General features: G+C 44.5%; 7 protein-coding genes, 1 long non-coding RNA gene and 4 other non-coding genes across 16 annotated transcripts; 5 read left to right on the top strand and 7 right to left on the bottom strand.

Moving 5' to 3' along the window:
• Window positions 1-1,131: 1,131 nt before the first annotated feature.
• On the bottom strand, window positions 1,132-1,213 carry Trnas-gcu. The gene has a single exon. It is a non-coding gene; the product is annotated as a tRNA-Ser (tRNA).
• A 319-nt stretch (window positions 1,214-1,532) lies between these two features.
• On the top strand, window positions 1,533-1,614 carry Trnas-gcu. The gene has a single exon. It is a non-coding gene; the product is annotated as a tRNA-Ser (tRNA).
• Window positions 1,615-2,062: 448 nt separating this feature from the next.
• On the top strand, window positions 2,063-2,144 carry Trnas-gcu. The gene has a single exon. It is a non-coding gene; the product is annotated as a tRNA-Ser (tRNA).
• Window positions 2,145-2,313: 169 nt separating this feature from the next.
• Trnas-gcu lies at window positions 2,314-2,395 on the bottom strand. The gene has a single exon. It is a non-coding gene; the product is annotated as a tRNA-Ser (tRNA).
• Window positions 2,396-4,825: 2,430 nt separating this feature from the next.
• Window positions 4,826-6,479, top strand: LOC120452291. 2 transcript variants are annotated; one of them, XM_039636426.1, is made up of 2 exons: window positions 4,826-4,971; window positions 5,371-6,479. In XM_039636426.1, the coding sequence occupies exon 2, from the start codon at window positions 5,378-5,380 to the stop codon at window positions 6,404-6,406; it is 1,029 nt and encodes a 342-aa protein (XP_039492360.1). In that variant the 5' UTR covers window positions 4,826-4,971; window positions 5,371-5,377; the 3' UTR covers window positions 6,407-6,479. The 2 variants fall into 2 exon arrangements, with proteins under 2 accessions (XP_039492360.1, XP_039492361.1); XM_039636427.2 differs by lacking the exon at window positions 4,826-4,971 and adding an exon at window positions 5,024-5,041.
• A 56-nt stretch (window positions 6,480-6,535) lies between these two features.
• LOC120453821 (phosphoglycerate mutase 2) lies at window positions 6,536-9,270 on the bottom strand. 3 transcript variants are annotated; one of them, XM_039638702.1, is made up of 4 exons: window positions 8,911-9,270; window positions 7,595-7,707; window positions 7,032-7,526; window positions 6,536-6,970 (listed from the first exon to the last, which is right to left on the bottom strand). In XM_039638702.1, exons 1-4 carry the CDS (start codon window positions 8,940-8,942, stop codon window positions 6,807-6,809), a joined length of 804 nt encoding a protein of 267 aa, XP_039494636.1. In that variant the 5' UTR covers window positions 8,943-9,270; the 3' UTR covers window positions 6,536-6,806. The 3 variants fall into 3 exon arrangements, with proteins under 3 accessions (XP_039494636.1, XP_039494637.1, XP_039494638.1); XM_039638703.2 differs by lacking the exon at window positions 8,911-9,270 and adding an exon at window positions 8,771-8,867; XM_039638704.1 differs by lacking the exon at window positions 8,911-9,270 and adding an exon at window positions 8,598-8,733.
• Window positions 9,271-9,400: 130 nt separating this feature from the next.
• Window positions 9,401-10,120, top strand: LOC120453822. The gene is made up of 2 exons (XR_005616563.1): window positions 9,401-9,642; window positions 9,723-10,120. It is a non-coding gene; the product is annotated as an uncharacterized LOC120453822 (long non-coding RNA).
• Window positions 10,121-10,476: 356 nt separating this feature from the next.
• LOC120452281 (carbonic anhydrase 15) lies at window positions 10,477-12,471 on the top strand. Its single transcript, XM_039636412.1, has 4 exons — window positions 10,477-10,696; window positions 11,488-11,685; window positions 11,746-12,008; window positions 12,072-12,471. Exons 1-4 carry the CDS (start codon window positions 10,633-10,635, stop codon window positions 12,456-12,458), a joined length of 912 nt encoding a protein of 303 aa, XP_039492346.1. The 5' UTR covers window positions 10,477-10,632; the 3' UTR covers window positions 12,459-12,471.
• A 39-nt stretch (window positions 12,472-12,510) lies between these two features.
• LOC120452028 lies at window positions 12,511-16,915 on the bottom strand. The gene is made up of 6 exons (XM_039636075.2): window positions 16,722-16,915; window positions 16,487-16,661; window positions 15,847-16,426; window positions 15,632-15,785; window positions 15,482-15,574; window positions 12,511-15,421 (listed from the first exon to the last, which is right to left on the bottom strand). Exons 1-6 carry the CDS (start codon window positions 16,763-16,765, stop codon window positions 12,625-12,627), a joined length of 3,843 nt encoding a protein of 1,280 aa, XP_039492009.1. The 5' UTR covers window positions 16,766-16,915; the 3' UTR covers window positions 12,511-12,624.
• On the bottom strand, window positions 16,837-17,662 carry LOC120452029 (protein suppressor of variegation 3-7). Of its 2 annotated transcripts, none has more exons than XM_039636076.1 (2): window positions 17,466-17,662; window positions 16,837-17,410 (listed from the first exon to the last, which is right to left on the bottom strand). In XM_039636076.1, exons 1-2 carry the CDS (start codon window positions 17,562-17,564, stop codon window positions 16,964-16,966), a joined length of 546 nt encoding a protein of 181 aa, XP_039492010.1. In that variant the 5' UTR covers window positions 17,565-17,662; the 3' UTR covers window positions 16,837-16,963. The 2 variants fall into 2 exon arrangements, with proteins under 2 accessions (XP_039492010.1, XP_039492011.1); XM_039636077.1 differs by having other exon boundaries at window positions 16,837-17,407.
• Window positions 17,663-17,765: 103 nt separating this feature from the next.
• On the bottom strand, window positions 17,766-18,873 carry LOC120452030 (protein suppressor of variegation 3-7). Its single transcript, XM_039636078.1, has 2 exons — window positions 18,806-18,873; window positions 17,766-18,751 (listed from the first exon to the last, which is right to left on the bottom strand). The coding sequence occupies exons 1-2, from the start codon at window positions 18,838-18,840 to the stop codon at window positions 17,869-17,871; spliced, it is 918 nt and encodes a 305-aa protein (XP_039492012.1). The 5' UTR covers window positions 18,841-18,873; the 3' UTR covers window positions 17,766-17,868.
• Window positions 18,874-19,070: 197 nt separating this feature from the next.
• Window positions 19,071-23,030, bottom strand: LOC120452710. The gene is made up of 7 exons (XM_039637074.2): window positions 21,743-23,030; window positions 21,037-21,686; window positions 20,801-20,986; window positions 20,176-20,739; window positions 19,589-20,110; window positions 19,347-19,517; window positions 19,071-19,285 (listed from the first exon to the last, which is right to left on the bottom strand). The coding sequence occupies exons 1-7, from the start codon at window positions 22,910-22,912 to the stop codon at window positions 19,132-19,134; spliced, it is 3,417 nt and encodes a 1,138-aa protein (XP_039493008.1). The 5' UTR covers window positions 22,913-23,030; the 3' UTR covers window positions 19,071-19,131.
• Window positions 23,031-23,375: the final 345 nt, after the last annotated feature.

The raw sequence follows: 23,375 nt of genomic DNA, 5'->3' as shown, positions 1-23,375 counted from the left end.
CCTTCGGCTGTCATCAAAGATCAATTGTCTTTGAAGATGCGTATCTTGACATGGCTGACATGACATGTAAATCCTTAGCCATATAGAGCTTGACCAGGTCTTCCGAAGGCATCATCACCTCCCACACCGAATTAAGATTTCACCGATACATGTCTTTCCGACCTGGTGACTTATACTGGTCATATAGCCGACCAGCGAAACTTTCCAAGTGGCCAACAATCAGAGCAAGCGAATAATAGACATATGTGTGTATTGATCGTAAATGATTGCTTTATAGCCTTTTTCAGTGGCTGGAGGATTTTAAAACGTCCCATCAAATGGCACAAAAATTCTTTGGCTTTTCCATTAATGAGCGAGAAGTAAGTTTTAGATAATTGAAAACCAGTTGCGCAGTTAAAAGGAAAAGCAGACGAAATCCCAACCGAACGGCAAACATAATATACCCTGATCTTTGTATTGTAATTGCGTTAAATGCATTAATTAGCCGGCCAGCGAACGAGAAAGAAATCATTGGAAACATCGTTAATTACCCGGCGGCTTATATTGTTTTGGCTGCTCGCCGACGGCAGCAAAAGCGAACTATTATTTCAATTGGAATTTAATTTCGAGAGTGGGCATTGTTTGTATTTGCCATCTCTAAAGGTGGCCTAAATGCGAATTTCCACGGCGTGCAAAAAAATTCGCCCCACGGCCGATCCCACCCGTCGACCTTGAGAGCCAAACGAGCCATTAATGGCATCCCAAGTCATATTTGGTCTGGCCTGACCCTTTTCACGGTGTCATTAAACCCGGTTTCTGCAGAACCCATCTAGTTAGCGGTCGCCCCGGAATCCTCCACGCACTTCGCATCTTATCGGCCGTCCAAAAGATCAACCAATGCCACCATCAGCGACACTTAAGCTGTTATCAATGTATCTATTTTCATTGCTTTTAAACTGCTGAAATGGCCATTATTGTCTCCCCTCAGCCAACGAGGCAGTAAAACTCTAAATTCAATTGAAACACGATTAGCATCTGGACTCTATTGTCTGTGTTTTAATGGTTGGGTAAACAAAGTTTGTTTTTAGGTTTCGGTAGCATTAAAAACGTTATTTAACTTCAGGTGATGTTAAAAAAATAGTAAAATAAACACGACGAGGATGGGATTCGAACCCACGCGTGCAGAGCACATTGGATTAGCAGTCCAACGCCTTAACCTCTCGGCCACCTCGTCTTATGTGACCTTGGCAGCCAAATGCTCATTTCCTGCACCGCTTGCTTTACAGGCAAGCAGTGTTGGTTCTATTCGTTGAAAGGCTTAGTTAACAAGGTCTTTGTCTGGTAAATATGACATTTTTCAGCAGCGGATGACCAACTTTCACTTACGTATTTCATACTTTAGTTTATTTCGCAGTTAAAAAGTAATTATATAAGTACATAAACCACCGCAATGGCAATGTTCTAATGGTGAAAAATACTGCTTGCTGTCGATAACAAAGTGATATGCTGCTCTGCTCAGGATGAGTGCATTGTTGGGCGTAACACTGTTACTGGACGAGGTGGCCGAGTGGTTAAGGCGTTGGACTGCTAATCCAATGTGCTCTGCACGCGTGGGTTCGAATCCCATCCTCGTCGACATACTTTTTTATTTTTGCAATGAAAGATTTAATAATTATTTTTACTAAGTCGACATAATTATTAGAGCTGGTAGAATACCTCTACCATTTGGTGACCTTCTTATTTAAGCATTTTATGGGCTTTTTAAATTAAGATCAACCTGGAGCCACAATAAATGTTAACACACAAAGTGATTAAAAAAAATATAAGTTGGTAAGGTATTTTTTGGATTTTCATTATCACTTAGCTTTTAATTATAAGAAATAACAAACACTAAAACAAATTATTAAATTTTCAAAAGCCCTGTTCCAGAAACTCTGTTGGCAAAAGTATTAAGAAGTCAATCAACTTTTTGACAATGTATGGTAAATATATAAATATAAGGACATGTTTCGCATAGTGTATTAATCCAAATAATTTGCATACCTTCTTTCAAAAAACGATCTAAAACAGCGAATTCCAAGTTGACGAGGTGGCCGAGAGGTTAAGGCGTTGGACTGCTAATCCAATGTGCTCTGCACGCGTGGGTTCGAATCCCATCCTCGTCGAAAACTAATTTTTTTTAAATTTAAATCCTTAATATTATTTTATTGCTTTCCATATTAATTATATTTATAACCTTTTGTAGCGTTAAAATTAATATTCTTTTGTTAGGTTAAGAGCAAAACAAAATATAACACTCAAAAGAATAACAAAATAATTAAAAAGGATATTTTACGACGAGGATGGGATTCGAACCCACGCGTGCAGAGCACATTGGATTAGCAGTCCAACGCCTTAACCTCTCGGCCACCTCGTCTTCGAAAAATTTTATTGTGAAAAGTAGTATTTCTAGGCAAACACATTCCAACTTCTTATCAAGAACCTCTGAGAACTGAAGCTAATTGAACCCAATTGATAGGAGGTAATTGAAAAACTAAACTGATAACTCTGAGTTCCAATCACAGCCACATTATCCGGAAGTGACGATTCAATTTCTTTAGCCAACTGTTTGCTTAATAACTGTGTCAATGGCATTGGCAAACTGAACTGCAAGCAACATCATTACGCTTTTCAGAATTTGTTTGCTGTTAAAGAAAGTAGCTGAGTGTGGCTCGTGTGAGGCGAGTATTCAAGTGCAGCTAAGGGGTATTTAAGACAAAAAGTTTGAAACCCAACTAATAGAATCAGAGGAATTTTTTTCTTTAAAGGCTATTTAGATACTGAGTAATTTGTTTGCATAGTCTGCTTGAAGGGCGACTTGCTGAGGGGTTTTCAATAATTCAGATTCTCGTCGGCGGTCGTGCCGCTTCTGACCCAGTTCTCCGCCGATCTTCTGTCTTAGCTTCGATTTCTTTTTATATACCCCTCTTTTGGTGTAAAAAACAAAAGTGGTTTACTTTAGATGGGCCATGCTCAAGCGAGTGTGCCGGTAGCGACGCGATGATGAAGCTGATGATTTAATACGAGAGCTTCTGACTTTTTGAAATGGCAATGGCCATCAGCAGTGGGCCCCAGCAAGCACGGCGTTTTGTTTGGGCCATGTTTGTGTCCAGGCTGTCAGTTGGTGTTAATGAACCCTTGTAGCCTGATAGCTGTTAGTTGTTTACGTTCCGAATACCGATACCAAGATAGTACTGCCGATCCTACACCGCAGAAAGCGGTGGAAGTACTATAATATGACTTACTTCATAAATGAAATGTGTTGAAATATATCGGACTAATTGGGACCGATCATTGTTAAACATTTCTCATTGATATCAGACCATCTAACTAGTCAGGATTTCATTAGTCTTATGTTTTAACATCAAGATGCCATACCGACTTTCAAAGGTTTTTTGACCAGTGCATCAACGACATTGTCACCTAACGTGGCTTCGTTAGGAAAGTGGCCAAGTTTGATGATCCGCAGGCACGCGCGTTTTATATTTAGCCCCACACCAGGGCGACTGCGATCCTCGCGCCCGAGGCATCGAGGCATCGAGGAGCGGGGCTAGTCACGTGCACAAGGACATTCCAAGGCTAATTACGTGTGGCATGGGGCTTGGCCAAGTTGGGTTTGGGTATGGACTTGGACTTGGATTTGGGCTTGGTTTTTAGCTGGACTCCGGGATAGTGCCTTTAGTTGGGTAATAGTAATACACACATAGAACACGAACCGTTCGTTATTGTCGTCGCTTGTTTGCGGCAGTCGCCGTACTCGTGTATCTGTATCTTTTGCATCTGCGTGGATGTTGCTGCTGCTGCAGCCGCCGCTTAATTAGCTGCGTAATTTATTATTGCTCTAATCTCAACGCCGGCGCCACTGCCGTTGGCTTTGACAAATAAACAAATTATTCATATTAGAATATTAATAGTGCCTGCAGGGGTTTATCTGGAGTATCTGGCATAATTATGACCTGTTTGACAGACTCTTCTCTCCCGTTTTCCTTGCTACTTTTTTTTTTTTTTTTGTCTGGCCAGCATGGGAGTCTTTGAGTGGCATTACGGGCATCTTGCCTGGTAATCGTTAGGCGGACAATAAAGTTGCACACTAACTAAATATGTAGGCACGCCGATGCAATCGCACAATTATGCTCAATTATGCAACTGGGAAGAGATCTTTAGATCAGCAGGAGCAGGTGCTTTAACCAGGCACTAGGTGCTATATGTAATCTGCTATCTACTTGGTGCTAGATGCTAGGTGCCATGTGGAATGCAGGGCGGATATCATTGACTAATGAGCCCATCTCCGACTCAAACACGACGTCTTCTTTTGCCCTGTCATAAAAATTAAAATGCATAATCGCGGGCGTTACTCGCAGGGCTCTTGTTACACCAGTCGAGGGACCCTTTGCCGGTGTAATTAACATTGCTCGCGATTCCACCGAAGCTGGCTAGCAAAATGCTGCAATTGCATGTGGATATTTATATAATTTGCAGCTGGCAGGGTTATTCACAGTCGGGGCTAATTAAGCCGGCGTTTAAGCCGCTGGCAATTAGCCGATTTATCACTTGCCACAGAACATCAAAATCATGTTGCCCTCACATCGCTGAGAAATGCCCGGCAAATGCAAACAAACGTATGGCCCCAAACACTCTGCGCTCTTAACTACTTCACTTCGCTTCTTCAACTCTGCGCATGCGCAGCTCCCTCGACTGCGCCGTCGGCAGAGAGTTGGCCACTGGGAATGCGGGGATTCTGGCCAGGCCCCCTTATATAAAGCGTCGATTCTGGCCGCGATCACACTCATTTCCAGTTGAACGCGCCTGCCGACCAGTGGGCCAATTGAATCGTTAGCATTTCGATTGGGACTTTTCTACCACATTAAGCAATCAGCGATATTTACTTATTAACCAAGTAAAATTGTACTTAAAGTGTTTGTGGAAAAAGTGTTAAATCATATTAGATAAAGGGTAATTTTTAAAACATTTCTGTTCATGCAGTGATTGCTTAAAAATATTTTAAAGAAGAACACATTATAAGGTGAAGAATTTTAAATATAGCGGCTTAACCTCAAAGTAGAATACCATTTAATAAGTAGATATTAGTAAACCAAAAGTGCCTACTTGATTTAATTACGAATTATAAGCATGGCGATCGCCACACTTCGGAGTATACTTTTTGCCCCCATCGAAAGTACTGGCCATATAGTTTTCCGTTGTTCACCTGTTCTAATGGGGAAAATCCGCTGGTTGCGCAATTGGAGTGTGAGAAACTAGCCTGAAGCATGCAAATCAGCTTAAATGGGGCTTGGGGTCAGTCGGGGATCAACAGTAGATGTACTCATCGCCAATGCCATGATCCAATTACAGCTATCAAATGGGTAACCACATTTGGAGCATCGTATTGATGCTGCTGGTGCTGGAGCAACTAGTGGCCGAATCCGTGGCAGCCAATCTCGTCCAGCTCGTGAAGAAGCAGAGCCAACAGAAGCAGGTGCAATCCTCGCAGCAAGGACAGCAGGCAGGGCAACAACAGCCGCAAGGACAGCAGATCCACACGCAGCAGTATGTCCAGGACGCATTGGGCGAGCAGCAGGATCTGAAATCGGAGGACGAGGAGGAGCAAGATCCCTACCAGCTGCTGCAGGAGTCGAAACAGGAGTCGCGTTTGCCCAACTCTGCCAACTATCCCTGGAGTCCGTATGCCGCACCGCAGGGCAATCCTTTCGAGGCCATGCCCAAGATGCTGCCCTTCATTGGCTATGCCCAGCCAGTGCTCATCCCCTTTCCGCTCTACCTGGCTCCGGACATGTTCTATCCCGCCTTTTCTGGTGCCAGCAACGACCTCGAGGATGTGGTGATGTCCAGAGCCTCCGGTGGTCGACGTCCTGGTGCCAATCACGCGTCACCAGCCCGCAATTCACCCATCTACTACGTAAGACTGCCGCCCACGCCCTATATGTTTTTGCCCAATATGCCAACGGCTCCATTTGGCGGGGGATTCTCACCACTGCTGACCTACCAGCCCATGCCCTCATTCTCCGCCTACGGTTCCGTTTTCAACTTGCCCGTCAACTTCCTGGCCAACGGAAAGCCCACAGGAGTCTACCAAGTGAATGGATCCCCGGGCGAGGCAATGGGATCCTTGACACCTGGCTTGGGTGGCGGTGGATATGGAATGCGACCGCCAACGCCTAGTAATCCTTACCGACCCATGTCGTCGCCATCGATGGGTAGTTACGGGGGCTCGCAGCAGAGCTTTGGACTCGCCTCCATGCCGGTTCCTCAGCAGGACTCCAAGCTGACATCCCTGAAGCGTCCCTTCGTGTTCAACGGTCGTCCCGAGGACATCTACATCCTGCCAAACAACTTGAGTCCGCTCTACAACGAGCAGAGCTACTACTGATTGCACTTCAGGCAAATGGCTGTGGCAGCAACTGAAAGTATTACATAATGCATTTACTAGATCGTCTTTTGGATCATAATGGAGCTTGAAAAGCAATTTAATAAACTATATACTTCGAAACTGAAAATGTTTTTATTGGGTGTAGCATCCAATTGGTATTTATGAAACGAAATAACTTATTTTTATTACATTTATGTATATGTTATCATCTCCATCGTATATATTTTGTATAAATTGTATATTTTTGGCCGAAAATATCAGATGGGGTAGACGAATAAATAGTAGTCATAATATCCTTATCAGCCGATCTCCTCAGACTTAAAACGGTAGAGGCTTAAGTAAATGCAGACGGCCACATATCGATGTAAATTCCACAAAAGTCGATCGGAGTGCTCCGCAATCAGTCACCAATGGCTGCCACCTGGGCTGTCTTCCGTCTGATGTACTCCTGATCCCCCAGATTGATGGCAGCTCCAACCAAGCCTCCAGTACTCAAATCGAACTCGTAAACGCGTGGCACACAATTTGGAATGTTAACCTTTTCGATGGCCTCGTTGGAGATTCCTACCGAGTAACCAAAGATGTATGTAACCCTTGAGCTGTCAAACCACCTATTCTAACTCACCCTCAATGTGCTGGACGAGGGCGCGCGCCACAGTACCGTGGACGCACATCAGTACCCGGGAGCCTTTGAGCACCTCCCGCCTGACCTCCTTCCACACGGGTTTCACCCGATCGACGCACATGTGTAGGGATTCCGCGAGGGGGAACTCCCCGCGAGGAACATCATCGAATATGGGATTGCTGCAAATGGTGTAGAAGTACCGATTGCTCTCCTCAATGAACGGCGGTACGCAGTCGTATCCACGTCGCCACGCCTGAACCTGCTCCTCGCCATAGCGATCGGCTACGGTTCGTTTCCGGCAACCTGTCAGATTTCCGTAGTGCCGTTCGCACAGTCGCCAATCCTCCTTTATGGGCACGTAGGCGCAGTTCAACTTGGAGAGGATCAGTTCTGCCGTTTGACGGGATCTGCTCAGTACGGATGAGTAGACTACGTCGAATTCCAACTGGGATTGGGAGAGCGCTGGAATCGCCACAGTCAGGGCCTCCTGCACGCCTAGTTATTAAATAAGTAAAAGGATTAGATGAAGTGGGTATTTCAAGTTAAGTTAACCGCTATCTCACCGAAATCACTCAATGGCGCATCATGCCAGCCGCAGAATTTGTTCTCTATGTTGAAATCACTTTCGCCATGCCTCAAAATCACCAAGCGATTTGTCTTCGTCATAAATTGTGAGCTGGATGGGAAGAAGAGATGCTATTGAAAGTTTCGTAGATACAATACTATTTAAGACATATCCTAGGTGGCACTTATGGCTCGCAACAATATGAACAGACTAAGCTGTTAAGCTTGACGTTACTACTCCATGATGAAGTAAGGATAATGTATACATTTACAAGGCTTGAATCGCTCCAGAAGAAAACGTTTACGATTCTAGCCAGTTTTTAATGCAATTTAAGGATTATTTTGGTCGCTCACAGGCATTCCTCATATTTCAGTATTTCAGTTCAGTAGCTCTTTATTCTAAGCCTTATCTGACCTCGCCTCTTTATTTAGCTCTCGGTTTATCCACCATAAAGTTTAGTGGGGGGCTTAGTCGTCCGGTTGGCTGGGGGTAAACTACATTCTTTTGGAGGTGCTAGTACCTCATGTCTGACAGCGGACTTCGTTTCGCGGATGATAAGGGTACCGATGTTAGTTGTTTAACTGACGAGCGCCGGAGAACCGAGACTCGGGACTCGAGACCAGAGAATTCCAACGTGTGCTCACCTCGACACCGTCCGGATGCGATTGAAGCGCGGTCCAGTGGCGGAAGCCCGCGAAGCCTCGACCAAAAACAAAAAGCAAAAAAAGGAGAAAAAAAAAACAATCCGAAATACGAAAGCACGGCGCATTCCGCACATACTTTTCGGCTAGTGTATCTGATAGATACAAAGCGCGGCAAAAACGCGCGCGGCTGGGCCAACATGACGAGACAAAAACAAAATATAATTCGCATTATCTGATGTCCAGACGGCAGCATAATCACACGAACACACCCCCACAAAGCTGGCCCATTCATTCACACAGATACTATTTGCTGGCACGGCGTCGTTTTGGATTTTTGTGTTTTGGTGTTTTGCTCGCCTCATTCTCGTTCGCGTTCTCGGTCTAAGTCTCGAAATCCCACTGGTTCTCCGATTCTCCAATTCTCTTGCAGATTCCCCACCTACATATGTGGGTACCAGGTAGCCAAACACTCGGGGGACACCAGATACTTCCTAGACGTAAACAACGCGCCCACACCTTCGCATACTTACGCCTGAATTTCGCGCATTGTTATTCTCGTGGGTTGTATCTTTTTTTCGTTGTATCTTTTATGTTGTATCTCTATTTCATTGGGATTTTCGCGTGTGTTTACTTTGTTTTGATCTGTGGTGCCTTTATGTGTATACGTTACAGTTTGCTCTTCAAGAACTTGAAGAAAACCATCGTCTTCCCGGTGCAGCTGCAACCACCACGTTCCTGTATCTTTCGGATGCCAATCCGCACTAAGCCCGATTCTTATTGGCAAACAATTTTATCGCGGCGCAGTTGGTTTTGTTTTTGTTATTGTTGTTCACTTATTTTGTTGTTGTTTTTATTTGTTTTGTTTTGCGGCTGCGGCGGATATTAATTGTTTTGTTGTGCCGTCGTTGCCGCCAAACAGCTGATTCGCTGGGTTTTACGCTCAATTTCGAATCGCGACTGGGGAAAATCAATAATAGTAACATTTACTGAAATTTTTGTACTTGTTTTTGTGCTTTTGCCATAAAATTGAGTTAAAATGAAGTGTTTACATTCCAGTCAATAAGGTTGACTAATTGTAACCGAATGCATATTAAATGCTTATTTTGATTTTGGGCCCTACTTATTTATTTATTTATACGAAGTACTTGAATAAAATTTACAACACGTAATATGCATTTTAGTTAAACATTTAATTTCATATGAAGTATCTTCAGAATCGGTGAAGGTACGAAAAACAAGTTGGCTAATTTCATTTTAAAAATTTCTTTTTACAATTTTTATCTACTTTACTATCGAGATATCTGCCCCGCGCCTTTCGACAATTCTGTTTTAAATTTAGCTGATTTATTAAGTAAACTCACCTGAAAGCTGTTTCAAGTTCGCATTGTATAAGTAAAAAAAAGTATGTAAAAGCCATGTTCTACATTTTTTTTGATTGTGCGATATATCTTTAAAATAATAAAAACTCTTTTAACTCTGCAGCTGCAGCTGACGAAAACTCAGCAACTGGATCTCAAGAGTCTGCAGTCTGCTACCTTTCTAAGCCAGGCTTCCAAAATTAACATGTAATTCAAGAACCAACCAAAGAGCCGTGTATCTGACTTACAAGAGGATGTCATAAGCAGAGATCAAAACAAACATGTTTTACGTGGGTTTTCTTTAAAAAAAAAACTTTAAATATCTTAAAACATTGTAACAAGAAGCACTTGCGAGGTATTTTAAGTCGGTCTCATGTTATCTGTATTTGCTATATAAAGTAAGCAATGTGCCTTTCTGTGTTTTAAATATATTAAAAATATTTTGTTGCCAGGGAAGTATCTCCAACTTATCCGAAACTCCCTTGTCTGAGGAAATAAACTTTTCCTTTCTCAGTAAATAAATGAAACGTTTTTTGATGGAACTTGCAGAACATGGGAACATGATCGGACACTTGCAGACATTATACAACAGAGGGCTTAAGTTATGTCAAGGAATTTCAACTTCAATTTGTGTAATCTGCATTTGTCCCTATCGAACCAAGTTTTTTTCAATTATAGTTTTTAATTTCGGGGTAATAGTGCTCAGACAGCAGTGCCCGTAGCGGGTATGACAACTTCGAGTCGAGATTACCATCTATTGCTGCTCCGTGGAGCGTTTGACAATGTTGCTCTCCCAGTTCACGAGACGGAAACCAAAAACCCAGACAGTGGCCCACTGTGGCCCTTTTGGTATAAAGGTTTTGGCCTAAGCCGATCGTGGTTCAGTCTGCAGAGCAACGTGCGTGGATATCTTTGGTCTTTCGGTCAGGGGTTACTGTGTGGAGCGAATTTGGACTAGATTGGCGAAGACGACCAGACGACTAGAAGACGTATAGCGGATAGCGGATAGCGTATAGCGAGTGATCAGGTGGAAAATGCACTTTCCGGCTTTTGATGACTTCTATCAGCGACTTCTGTTTCTGCTGCCCTTCGCCGCAAGTGAGTACCGAAATGCAAGCCAGTGAGGTGTGTCGCGTCCCAAGAATCATATACGATACGATACGGTTGTGGATCACCTTGGTATTGAGACGCAATCCCCGTCGCCATCGATAGCAGGCCGATAGCGCCCAGACAACGTACCCCAGATCTTGAGATTTTCCGACCCGCAACCAACGTCACCTATTGCGTAGCCTCAACCCGTACGGGAATTTATGAGCCATCCCCTCCGTCTGAACCGAACTATATCAAACCGAACCCTCATACTCATATGTCACACTCGACGCCCATAAAACTGTCTCATCGCGGTTCATCTAATGGATAGCAAACAAGCCGGTGGCTGTAAATAATAACAATAATTAAATTTGCATCCACAAATGCCCCATGAAACCCAATGAGCGCGTCAATTTCGGGGGCGGAGTAGATGTCGAAGTACCATCCATTGTTATAAGAGCGGCGTGTGCGATCCATCGTTCGGAACAATGTAAACAAAAGGAGGCTTCTTCCATGGTCCGGACCCAAAATCAAGCAATTATGATACGCTTAAACATAACCGTAGACTCTGCGAAATAGCTGAAATTGCGGAGACGTTTTTGGAAATTGGCAAGTGCAGAAATTGCTCCAACGGCCTTCCTAATGGTTTGCAAAGTGACCACGACCACTGGTGGCGGAGTCTCATCACTCATTTCTTTAAACATGGGAGCTGAAGATTGCCCAAAAAGTGGTTCAAATTGCTAGAATTGTTCAATATAATATAGCAAACTTCAAATTTTAGTTATATAACTTTATCACAGATTTCAGGTCGACTGACTTCGACTACAAGTCCCCGGAGAGGTGGCCGGAAAAATACCCACATTGTGGTGGATCCGAACAGTCGCCCATTGCGATTAGTAGGCGCAAAGTGATATCCCTTAGCTTGCCCCCTTTGGTGTTTGCGTTTTATGATGAGTTCTTCGATGAGCTGGTGACAGTAAAGAATAGTGGACACACAGGTATTTACATACTAGATGGACTACTAAGTGAAAGAGAGCACTTATCAATTCCGTTGATAGTGGAATTTCAGGTTCCAACGACCATCTATGGCGTGAGACCATACGTAACTGGAGGACTCTTGCAGGACTGCTACGATGCGGAGGCCGTGCACTTCCATTGGGGATCGCCCGAGAGCAAGGGCTCGGAGCACGTGCTCAATGGACGCCGACATGATCTGGAAATGCACATAGTCCACCGGAACACTAAGTATCTAAACCTTCAGGAGGCTTTCAGGTACCGTGATGGCGTTACAGTACTGGCGGTGCTCTTTAAGGTTGTTCGTGTAAGTTGAGATACAGGATTTGTGGTATCTAAGTTTAACTTACGTATTCCAATTCACTTTCAGTCGGGACCCATTTTTTATCAACCCGGACTCAGTGAAATATTTCATTCCCTTCTCCATTTGGGCAACTTTAATGCCACCTACACTGTGCAGGAACGGCTCACCCTCGGATCCTTGCTGGGAAGCCTGGACAGGGGCAACTTCTACACGTACAAGGGCTCCTTGACGACCCCACCATGCTCACCGGTGGTTCAGTGGCATGTGTTCGGTGAGGTCCTTCCCATTTCGCACCAGGATCTGCCGAAGTTCTGGAACCTTAGAGATGAGCGCGGTCGGCCGTTGCTAAAGAACTTTCGGCCACTACAATCGCAGGAGAATCGCGCAATCTTCCACCGTCAACATACAGTGCCGCTGCAGCAGGAGCACCTGCAAGAACTGATATGGTTATAGCCATTAGATTAAATCCAACACCCTTTATTTAGATTAAATCAAACACCTTTGATTAAGATTAAATCTAACACCTTTTATTGTTTTAAAAAGAAAAGTATTCTATATTCACTAGAGCCGATAATGCTTCAATGGGGGGACTCGAGAAGCCGAGCCACTAGTCCAGAGATTAGTCCTTTCTGCAAGCGAGATAGGAGGCCAGCAATCCTAACTGCAATGCGCAGAGGATCTTTGAAAACGTGGGCGTGCGCGGCACTCCCATCGGCATCTTCAATATGGGGCTCGGCATTGCCTGACTGGGCAGAGCGGCAAAGTGCTTGACCTGTATGGTGGCAACCAGGGAGGGGCGATTCCGCTTTAGAGTCGTGGGCAGAGACGACCACTTCTGTGCCGGAGCAAGGTGTCTGGCCACCGGCGTTGTAGTCATCGTATGGAACTCGTGATCCCGTCCATCGAAAGGTGGTCGTGGTATGCGTACTCTAGGATTGATAGGCGGATGGAAGGGCGGCGTCACGACTACTTTGCGACGCTGATGGCCAAGTTCCTGGTAGTCGCCAGTTTTGTCCTTTTCAAAGCTGGTGTCCATCGGTGGTCTAGACTCTAGGTCCGGTTCACTGCTGAAGGGGTTGTGACCCTTGTAGATAACCCGACGATCCTGACCTGTTCGCATAACGCTGATCTTCTTACCCACTTTTTCCAGTTGTGCCTTCTTGTGTTCTGTAGTTTGCCGATGCTTCTCGGCTTCTTGCGATGCCTGACTGCGATCCGCATCACTTGATGTTTTTCTTGAGCCACTTTTTTGTTTCCTTTTGCTTTCCGGCACCCTCTGCTTAGCTGGTGAAGTTTCCTCTTTGGTGTGCAACGACTCAGTTGGCTCCGCAATGGAGACATCCTTGGCGACTGGCTCAATCACCGCCTCAGTTTTTGATATTTTCTTACCCTTAGGGACCTTTCGTTCCGAAGCCGACTCATTCAAATCCATGACTTCGTCCGTGTTCCCAAATTCGACGGGTGCATTTGGTTTGGTTTTTGGCGAGGGTGGTGGAACAGATTTGGGTTGATTCTGGAACTGTGGACTGCCCTCGCGGATCTGGGATTGTTTCCTAGGCACTACTACTGGCAAGGGAACCGCGGGGATTTGGGTGGGAGTGGGGTTTCCTGGTTGTTCCGTAATTTTCTTAGCTTTGGGATTGAAGTCCTCCTCGGAGAGCACATCATTTGATTCATTACTCCTGCTAGCCGACATCACATCCAAATCATGCTGCAGGGCTTCCTTTAGTTGATTGTTAAGATTTTGCAGCTTATCCTGATCAGACTCGCTAAGAGTTTCCATCCTTTCGTGGGCAAACATCTTCTGCTCGTCGGGATCGATCTTTTCATTGTTCATTAGCCAATCCCACTCGTGGTGGCCAGTGTCGTCAGCCTTCATATCATTGTGCTGGCGCAAGTAGACCTCATCTTGATTTTGATCCGGCCGTTGCTCGCCAACCAAGTTGATTTCCTTTTCGCGTTCGGCTCCGCTAATCTCTTTATTCTCAGCCCTTACTTGAACGAGTTCCTTTTGCTGATAGCTATCCATATCCTGCAACCTATCATCATGCTCTATGGGGAACTTCGGCTGGTTTTCAACGGCTGTCGAATCCTCCAGTTCCGCTGAAGAATAAAGTTGATGGTCTCCATCTGGTTTCTTTAATTTCTGCCACTCAAGCAGCTCCTCGAGCTCCAAGTTCTCTTTGGTGTAAGTACGGTCTTTTTTCCCTATGGCGGGCTCCTCATCCAGATCAAAATCGTGTTCGTCTTGAAGTTTCATTTCAATGTGCTTTTCGGACTCCAGGGGCTCCTCGGAATCGGTGAACATAAGTGTTTTAAGGTTATCAGCTTCTGATCTTAATTTATACTGATGGTTATCAGTTGGTTCTTCAATGGATTGCTCTTCCTCAGCGTTGTGTCCAACAAATTCGGAATTATCTGTGGAACTTTTTAATAGGCTAGACTCGTCTTGCATTTGGCTTTCAAGCTGAACATTTTCTTCGTCCATTAGGCCTCTTTCTTGAGAAGATTCCTCATCTAATTGGCTTTTACTTTGGAAAGGTTCCTCCTCTGTTTGATTTTTTGGCTCAAAAGTTTGCTCTTCCATTTGGCTTTTCAGTTCCAAAGTCTCCGCTTCAACTTGGTTTTTTAGTTGAAAGGGGTCCTCCTCCATTTTGCTTTTAGCGATTAGATTTTCCATTTTATCTTTATCACCAAGAGCCTGAATAGTTTGCCTTATAGATTTTATAAGATTTTCTTGGGCTTTAGTATTGTCCGCTTCTTGTTTATCAATCTGCTCTTTCAGTTGATCCACTTTTAAACGCTCTGAGAAATTTGCCTCTGCATCTTCCATCAGCTGGCTGTCTAGTTTAGACGATTGCAGTGGTTCGGATTCGGAACTCAAATCCAGGACATCAGGCGTTTCGTTCGTAGTCAAGCCACTGGGAATGCCTTTGCTGATCATATGATCGGAAGTGTTTGTTGAGTGCCCTTGTCCCAGCCTGGCATTGTCATCTTCTTGGCCTGCAGTCAATCTGGATGAAACGGCAGTCTTGTCTGCATCGCTGGACAATACGCCTTCCTTCTCCAGCAAGAGCCGCACATGGCGATCGCCTTCATCTATGTCCATTCTAAAGGCCACCCCAACATTACCGTCCCGAATGTCATTATAAAGCCGGGCAGCTTGGACACTCAGACGGTTTGGGATAATTTCGTTTTCAGGAGAGGAATCCTGTGACGCCACTTGTCGCTCGAACGTCTCCTCGACGTCATATTCGTTTACTTCTGTCCAGTCGTCTATCACCTTGAGCTTTTTAACGTTATCGTTTCCCGCCTCGGCCAGTATCTTATCCAAAGCCGTCCTCAGTTCGGGCATGCCTTGGTCCGTATTTAGTTCTTTCTTTTCATGGTTTAGTAAATATGAAATGGATGAATTGCTGTAAAACAGATGATGATGATGGGTTCAGGTTAATTTGAACAGTAGAGAGCGCTTTTACCTTAGATCTGGATGGTTACTGAGTGCCTCTATCATTAGTTCCGGCGGAGCTTCGCTTTGGCATATTAAATGAATGGCCGTGAAAAGCGGAAATCTATAGTTTTCAAAGGATATTTATATCGGCTATAAAGCGGATTCAGTTTCTACATACTCGTGTTGCATAAGCTCACTCTCCAGAAATGCATTTACATCACTGGCCACAATAGGACCCAAAAGCTTGCGGCCACTGTGTAGGCTAGCTTCAATTTCCTCAATGGTTTGGCCTGATGTTATTAAGCTCTTGGCAAATGTCACATTTTTATCGACTTTAAATGTAAGAAGTTAATATTATACATTGTTATTTGCTGAATTTTTCTTTGTACAAACCAAAGCTTGAAGCCACCGTGTTGGCCACGCCACAGCTCTCATAGAATGTGGACATTTTGGTTGAGGGAAAGAACGTCTTAATGAACCGCATCATTTCCTTGATACCCAAGTGGATGGCAGCCAACCGGGCGTTCTCGCCTAGACGCATTCCATCGATGAAACCCGCTCCCAAGGCAACGACGTCTGTGAGCGTTCCACATAGCTCCACCCCATCAACGTCATTAACAGAAATAACTCTGCAGTTATTGGTTTGCATGGCAGCGATCAGCAGCTTGGCATGAGAATTATCGCTGCAACCAATGGTCACCTCACACAGCTTTCCCTGAGCCATCTCCATGGCACTATGTGCGGACATCATGGAGTAGCACGGGATACCCAGACTCTCGTTGATGGCGTGCGATACGAGCCCAATCCCCCCGCCATTCTCGTTCATCAAGCCTTTGGTCATGGAGACGGCAAAGGCAGATTCCTTAACATTACCAGACAGAATGTTGCAGTAGGATTGAACGAACTCCTGTGGCGTGGAAAATACCAAGATATCTGCGTTCTGGGCAGCTTCCAAAAGATCATTTACAGCGATCTAATACAAAATTGTTTTTTATAATGCAGACAAAAAAAAACACTGCAAGAATTTGCTCACCAGGTTATTGGGCAGCTTGATCCCAGGCAGATACTTGACATTCTCGTGACGAGTGTTAATGATCTCCGATAAGGCAGTGTCCCGAATCATTTCATCGTAGACATATAAATGCACCCGGCTGTCGAAGTCTCCCTCCAAGACATTGTTGCTCACGGCGGCGGCAATGGCCGAGCCCCTACAAGAAACATTTTAAACAGTCAAAGGAGTGTAATACTTGGCCATTGAAAATACCTACCAGCCCTCAGCCCCAATGATGCATACTTTCAGCTTTCCGGCCATCGATCCACCTTTATCAACGAATCAACGAAAAACAATAATTTAGGGCCGAAACGCGACCAAATGACCGCCTGTGTGTTAACTGGATGTAGAATGCTTTAAATTTTATTATGAATTTTGATAGTCCAGAGTTAGGTGGCGTCCGAATGTGAAGTGTGTAGGATGAGTTAAGGTGCTTGAAAGGCAAACGCCCAACCTACTTTACGAGCAGGGACGAAACTCGTAGACAACCCCGGACGCATTATCCATTCTGGTCTGCGCCCGCATTTTGCGCTCCTGCTCCTCCATTTCTGAGATGGCGCGGATTTCGAATTCGGTAATAATCTGGGAGATGCGGCTCTTGGCTTCCGCCGCCAGTTTGGGTGGCAAACCTTTGACACTGATGCAGGCGCTCTCGAAGAATAGATCGTAGCTATTCCTTTGAGGCACAGGCGGATCAGCTGCCGATGGAGCTGCATCTGGTGAAGTGACTTCATCTCGCTGGGAGCTCAATCTTTTGAAGTACGCCGCCAGAAGTTCACGATCTTGTTCGATGCTCTTAACAAGTTCCTGGCGGTTCTGCGGCATAGGTCTTAAATAGGGTAACTGGTTTCTCCGTAGTGCTATGTTGTTTCGCTTAATGAGCTGCGAACTTTTCCTCTCGGGCTGCTAATAATTTAATAATTTTATTTCGCTTTAAGATTGGTAAATTTAATAATGATACCTCTATGTGATCTTCTTCCTTAATGTACCTAGCTTCATGCACTTCGCTGTCCTCATTTTCAGTGGTCATCTTCTCATACGCATTCGAAGTGCTCCACATCCTTATGTTATGATTACTTCGGCACTATAGACTTTAAATAGCATTAACTAGTTCAAATTTAACAATTATTGTAAGTAAACACAGCCGCGCATTGGTGATGGCAGTGGCCGACTTGATGTTATCGATAAGCAGTCCGATACGATTTCTGGCACCTATTTTAAATAGTTTTTTTAATGCAACTAACAAATAAAGCATCCTAACATTGTTCGTATAAAAATCAATATAATTTATTTTAAAATTGAAAATTAATATATGCACTTGACTATTGTAAGCCTCTAAGCCCTGGCTGATGGGCAATCCCTTGTCATGACGGGCGGAGTACGAGGGATTCATTAGCGTGAGGGTTTGGATTCAGTGCGTCCGTTTGACTGGCTTCACTGAGGCCGCGTAGCTCGAGTTCACAGATCAACTGTGATACCCGCATCTTGGCTTCCGCCACCAACTTTGGCGAGAGGGCTTTCACGCTGGAACTAACGCTTTCGAAAAACAGATCCACATGATTCTTCTCCTTGGGCGGCGGTGTGTGACTTTGTGTTCTCTGGCTTCCCATGAGCTCGCGAAAGGATTCCATGAGCTCGTTTTTGTCCTGGTGGATCTGCATTAATAACTTGATGCCCTCCTGCTTAGAGGCGGAAGAGGAGCAGTCACTGCGATTGGCATGACTTGACGAGGGTTCGGTCACCTTTGTTGTGGTCTCTGTCTCTGTCAAGAGCTCCTGTTTGGGTACTGTAACCTTCTCTATGGCTGCAGAAGAGCAGCTTTGATCTGCAACGGCCACAATGGGGATAGGTTCTGGAGGAGAAGACGTCTCCAACTCGAGGTTCTCAGCCATGGGCTCGATCACCACCAATTTACGCTGGTGATAGTACTTGCTACGCTGCTGGCGAATCCGGAACTCCTGGAGCGCCGCGCCTTCGCCCTTCGTGAGCAGAGCCTCCAGATTGCGCTTGTGCTTGGTGGTTCGCTCGTGACGCACCAGGTGGCATCGATTGCAGTCCATGGTGCACTGGCAAGCGCGGCAGAAGGGCTTGTTGGGATCCTCGGCCGCCCGTCGGAGCCACGGATCGAAAATCTTAAGCCACTTTTCGCAGAATTTCTGGTTGTATTTGGGCTTCAGAGTTCTCTGCTCCTTGTCCCGCTTTAATGATTGCTTAGCCGTCCGTTGTACTTTCTCCTTGCTCGCCTTCCTGTAAGCAATGTCTCTGTAGAGAATTTGAGATTTTCCACGCTCAATGGCTTACCATTCTGAATCGGAGGTGTTTTCCGAGAAGCTCATTTCCGTCTTTTAAAAGTTGTTTATAGTTGGTTTGTTATGTTTTTAAGATCAGCTGTTTTTCCTCAGCGCCAACAGGTCATCGACATATTCTGCCTATCGATAACTCGGCGCGAACATTTAAATGCATGAGTTATGGTTACATTAATTAACTCCACTGTAAGCAAATAAACATATTTAAAATAAAACTAGTAGCTTGTAGCTATAATGATACATTTGTACAAAATTTGTATGTATTTATTGAATTTGTAAAAGGCATTTGTGAATTGCGCTATTGGTAGTCAAATTATGGATCTACTCCTTCGTTAAGTGCTGCTTACAATATTCCCAAATAAAAAGTGATCCAGCCACATGTACATTTAGAGAGCGCACCAACCCATACTGGGGAATTTCGACGGCGTAGTCCAAGAATCCAATAAGGTTCGCTGGAATTCCATGCTTTTCATGCCTGAGGAGGGATGCAAAACAATAAGTTTTCGAAAAATAGGCTTATTGTGTTAGTTACGAACCCCAAAAGTAGAATGCTCCTCTTGGGAAACTTAAAGTCAATAAAGTTTGTGCTGTGTGCTGTTTGCTCGGCCCCGACGATTTTATAGCCTTCCATTTGCTTTTCCAGCAGGAATCCAGCAAGCGATTCCGGATTCACTTCAAGTATGTTCAAAGTTTTCTCAGCAGTCATACTAAAATAATTGTATTATAATAATTACATGAAACTACATAAACGGGATATCGCGATGGTAAAAGTTCATACCTCAAGTTTGTAAAATCGCTTTTCTCTGCCTGTGATTTCAAACCCAATATTAGTGTTTTAACGCCCAGAACTTCACAAGTGCGCGCCAACCCGCCCAGATTTGGCAATTTGTCTATAAGCGAGGCCACCACAATGAGTTCGTGGTCAACTCTAGCTTTGCTCGAAACGTCAAAGTCACTCTCCGGATATATATCTCCAACGGGATTCATTTTTCGCTGCACATTTCCGTTCAATGCAGACAAGGGCGATGCAAGTTCAGGTATCAGTACCGATTGTTTTCGGTTAAACGTTTCAAGGGCTCGTTTTAGTTTCATTCTAAAGGCATACGAGCAGCTAACGAAACCGATGTTCTCATCAAATGGTGCACTCGTCATCCACAGAATGGCATCCGAAACGGATGTAGAACATTGTATACCGATTTCCGGTAACAAAAGCCGTGCTTCGCTTTGAAATTCATTTAATTTTTCGCCCAATGTTACTTCAATGGACTTCTTTAACGCATCAGCTACTGGCATTTGAATGCTAGAAATATGAAAACTATCATTAAAAATATTCGACAAGGGGAAATGTAATAATATTTGCATTACCTACGATCATCGCACTCGTTACAAAGCCGATGCAAAACCAACTGGGCCAGCAAACGAGTCTGAAAATTTGCTCCCATTGTGAGAGGCAACAGGACGGCAAACACATCGAAAAGCTGTTCATGGTTTATACTTTCCCAGCGAGACAAGCAGTAGATGTGGACTACAGAAACAAGCGATATTTGCTGGCTCGGCTTTAGAGTTGCCAGTACCTTTAACTGCTCCAGCAATGGATCGATGCTAAGCAGCATTTTGGCGACCAGATACTCGTACATAAAGCTTATATTAGGCTGATCGCTGGGGCACAAGGCAGCTTCCCACAGGTTTTCCGACCACTTCCATCTGTCGCTTAGGTCAAGCAAAGCTTTGCCTATTCGCATTTTTATTCTGTGCTCTTTGCAGTTTGCAAAATAGCGTGATTTCTTTCTGGACAGGTCATTATTCATTTTAAGCAATGCATCACATATGGAGCTGATATCCAAACCAGTGCTGTTCTTCGCATAGTGAATAAATCCTGCTCGACTAATGGCTCCAGTATCCGAGATTTGCTCAAAAGCGCGTTCTATGCTGCGGAATTATTATTAACGTTGTATACAGGAATTTTGCGTTAAAGTATTTATTTTCTTGCCGTGCATCGCCAGTAGTGGTTTCTCCTTCAACCATTTTTTTAATAACAAACGAGGTGGGTGCTTTAATATAATCTTCACAGTCCATTGTAGCCAAAAGAAAGGTGTTTTTCTCCAATACGTCCACTACGCACTTTTCATACTCTTCTGGCGAAAGATTTTTCACAGCATATTTGAGGATGGCTTGCCTGAGAAACAATTAAGTAGTAACTAGACTTAGCTGATATCAATTACTTACGTTTCTCTGGCCTTAAGTTTTCCCAATCGCGAGATAAATGCGGGCAACACATTCTTGTCAGCCAAGGGTTTATCATGCGTAGACAAAGTATTCGACAAGGTGGTAAATGTTTCTTCAGTGCCCTGATCCAAAAGTTCCAGGGGATTTAGGTTAAGAACTTCCAGCTTGCTCCAGGTCGGTAGATTTATCTTTACGAAAAGATCCACGGAGTGCTCGCGTACAAAGGACTTTTCCTCTCTGGTCTGGCACTCCAATCGATCAAGTAGGTGCTGCTGCATCTGCTCTAGACTCACACCACTCTCAAGGAAAGAAGTATCTACATTATAGACAGAACGATAGAAATCTAAATATTTTTCCGGATGATCCAGTTCCCGATGGAGAAATATGGGTAAAAGTCGCCACCAGCCATGTTTGGCTTTTGGAACTGATCGTAATTTCTCCAAGAACGCAACAAATACATCGTGTTTATAGTCCATTTGAGATACAAGTTCGCAGCAACGAATGTTGAAATTAGCAATGTGTCTTTCCAAATCGCTGCATTTGTTTATCTTGTCTGCTAGTTGAGAATGGGATTGATACCGATCGATGGTATTGTACAAAGACTCCATGAAGAGCAGGTCGTCTCCCAACGACAGACTTTCAATTGTCGCCTGTAAAGAGCTACGAGTCAAATAACGTTTACAATTGCTATATGAGCTGAACTTACACTTAGGGAGAAAATTACATAGTTGATAGCTTCACCACGTAAAACTGTATTTTGGAGGGAGCGAACGCGAGCGCCCAACTGAAACAGCAGCTCCTTGGAAACCACCGGCAACTGCTTTAGCTCCCACGTTTGAAGCCAGTGAATCAGGGGGACTGCATGCCAGGGAACGCACACAAGCGCTTCCAGCAAAATCTCCGCCGGGAATTCGGCAACGAAATCAGTTATTTGCTGCTTAGTGAGGCAATCGGGCACCTCCGGATTATACAGCTGCGTTCGATTGGTAGCTGACAGGAATTCAGTTAGAAGATTAAAGCGGGATATCTGTTCTAGGCTAAAATGGGAAAGGAAGTACTTCAGGGTCCAGCGCAGCACGAGGATGTTGTTGTCGCCCAGAAGGCGTATGCACAGAATCCTAAGCCAACCGAGCCAATCTTCACTCAAATTGTTAGACATCAAGCCCATGCGTGGCAGCAAGGTGCTCAAAGTGGGCAGCACGAGGTGGGACTGCTGCTCCTCCAGGTTCTCCATAATGCCCACATACGCGCTCCACTGAACTTCGCTGCACTGCAGAGCAGCAAGCACATCCTCGATCTCCTGCAACTTGCGCATGAGGAAATACGCTGAGCGGCGATCGTCGCGCACATCAGACTGCAGAAGATTCCGCGCTAGCACAGGCAGTTCCTGGGCGCATTCCGTTCCCAAGTTGTTGACAAAATCATCGAAAAGGTGTACCAGAATCTGGGCCGCATGTGGTTGGCGCTCATTGCTCTGACTCAGCGACCAAAGCTGCTGCAGCACGAACTTAGCTTCGATACGCGGAAACTTTCGTATATGAAGCTGCACGCAAACCAGTAAATTGGCCACCAGTTGACGCCGGCTGGCCGAATCCTCACGACTGTCGGCAATCACCACGGAGACCAGTTTGTGAAACACTTTTGGGCCAAAGCGAACGTTATACTTGCTGTTTGTCTGCAACAGGTTGTGGATGCACTGCAGCACCCGCTTCAAGGCCAGCTCGTTGTCCTTGTGCATGGCCACCAAATCGTACAGCATGTCGTCCAGCTCAGCGATCTCGCCGAGCAAATTCTGGTTTTGAATATACGTTTCCAAAGCCTGGACCACAGCATGAGTGGTAGTGGCCGTGGTGGCTCTGGTCGTGGGCAATGACATGGTAGTTGCTTCTTCTCCCGATGAAGAACAATCTATAACCAGCCTTTTTATTGGTATAAACACTGTCAGCTGAGAGAACTATTTCGCCATTCCTCATGTTGTGGTGAAATCAGTTGCAGACGATTAATTTCAAAAAGTTGATATTCCTCATCTTGTGGTGAAATCAATCGTAAACGATTATTATCGAAAATTTGATTGTATTAAATTAATGATGACTTGACCAATGATTATATGCTTAGTTCTTATAAATTGAAATGTGAACGTGCGTTATGACATTATAATATAATGTTGGCAGTATGTATGAAATAAGTATTATGTTTAAATGCTTCGATAGCTTGTTTTTCAAATATCCGATATATATCAGTTTATTTGCTTAGTGTTGGCTAACGAGAGAGTAGGTTTGAATTTTTATTAATAAAGAATTTTTATTAATAAAAGATATGAACACAAATATTCTGGCCTT

The sequence above is a fragment of the Drosophila santomea genome, chromosome 3R, assembly GCF_016746245.2.
Source record: "Drosophila santomea strain STO CAGO 1482 chromosome 3R, Prin_Dsan_1.1, whole genome shotgun sequence".
Taxonomy (NCBI): Eukaryota; Metazoa; Arthropoda; class Insecta; order Diptera; family Drosophilidae; genus Drosophila; species Drosophila santomea.
The sequence above is the reverse complement of the archived record's forward strand: the minus strand, read 5'-3'. Positions and strand labels throughout refer to the sequence as shown.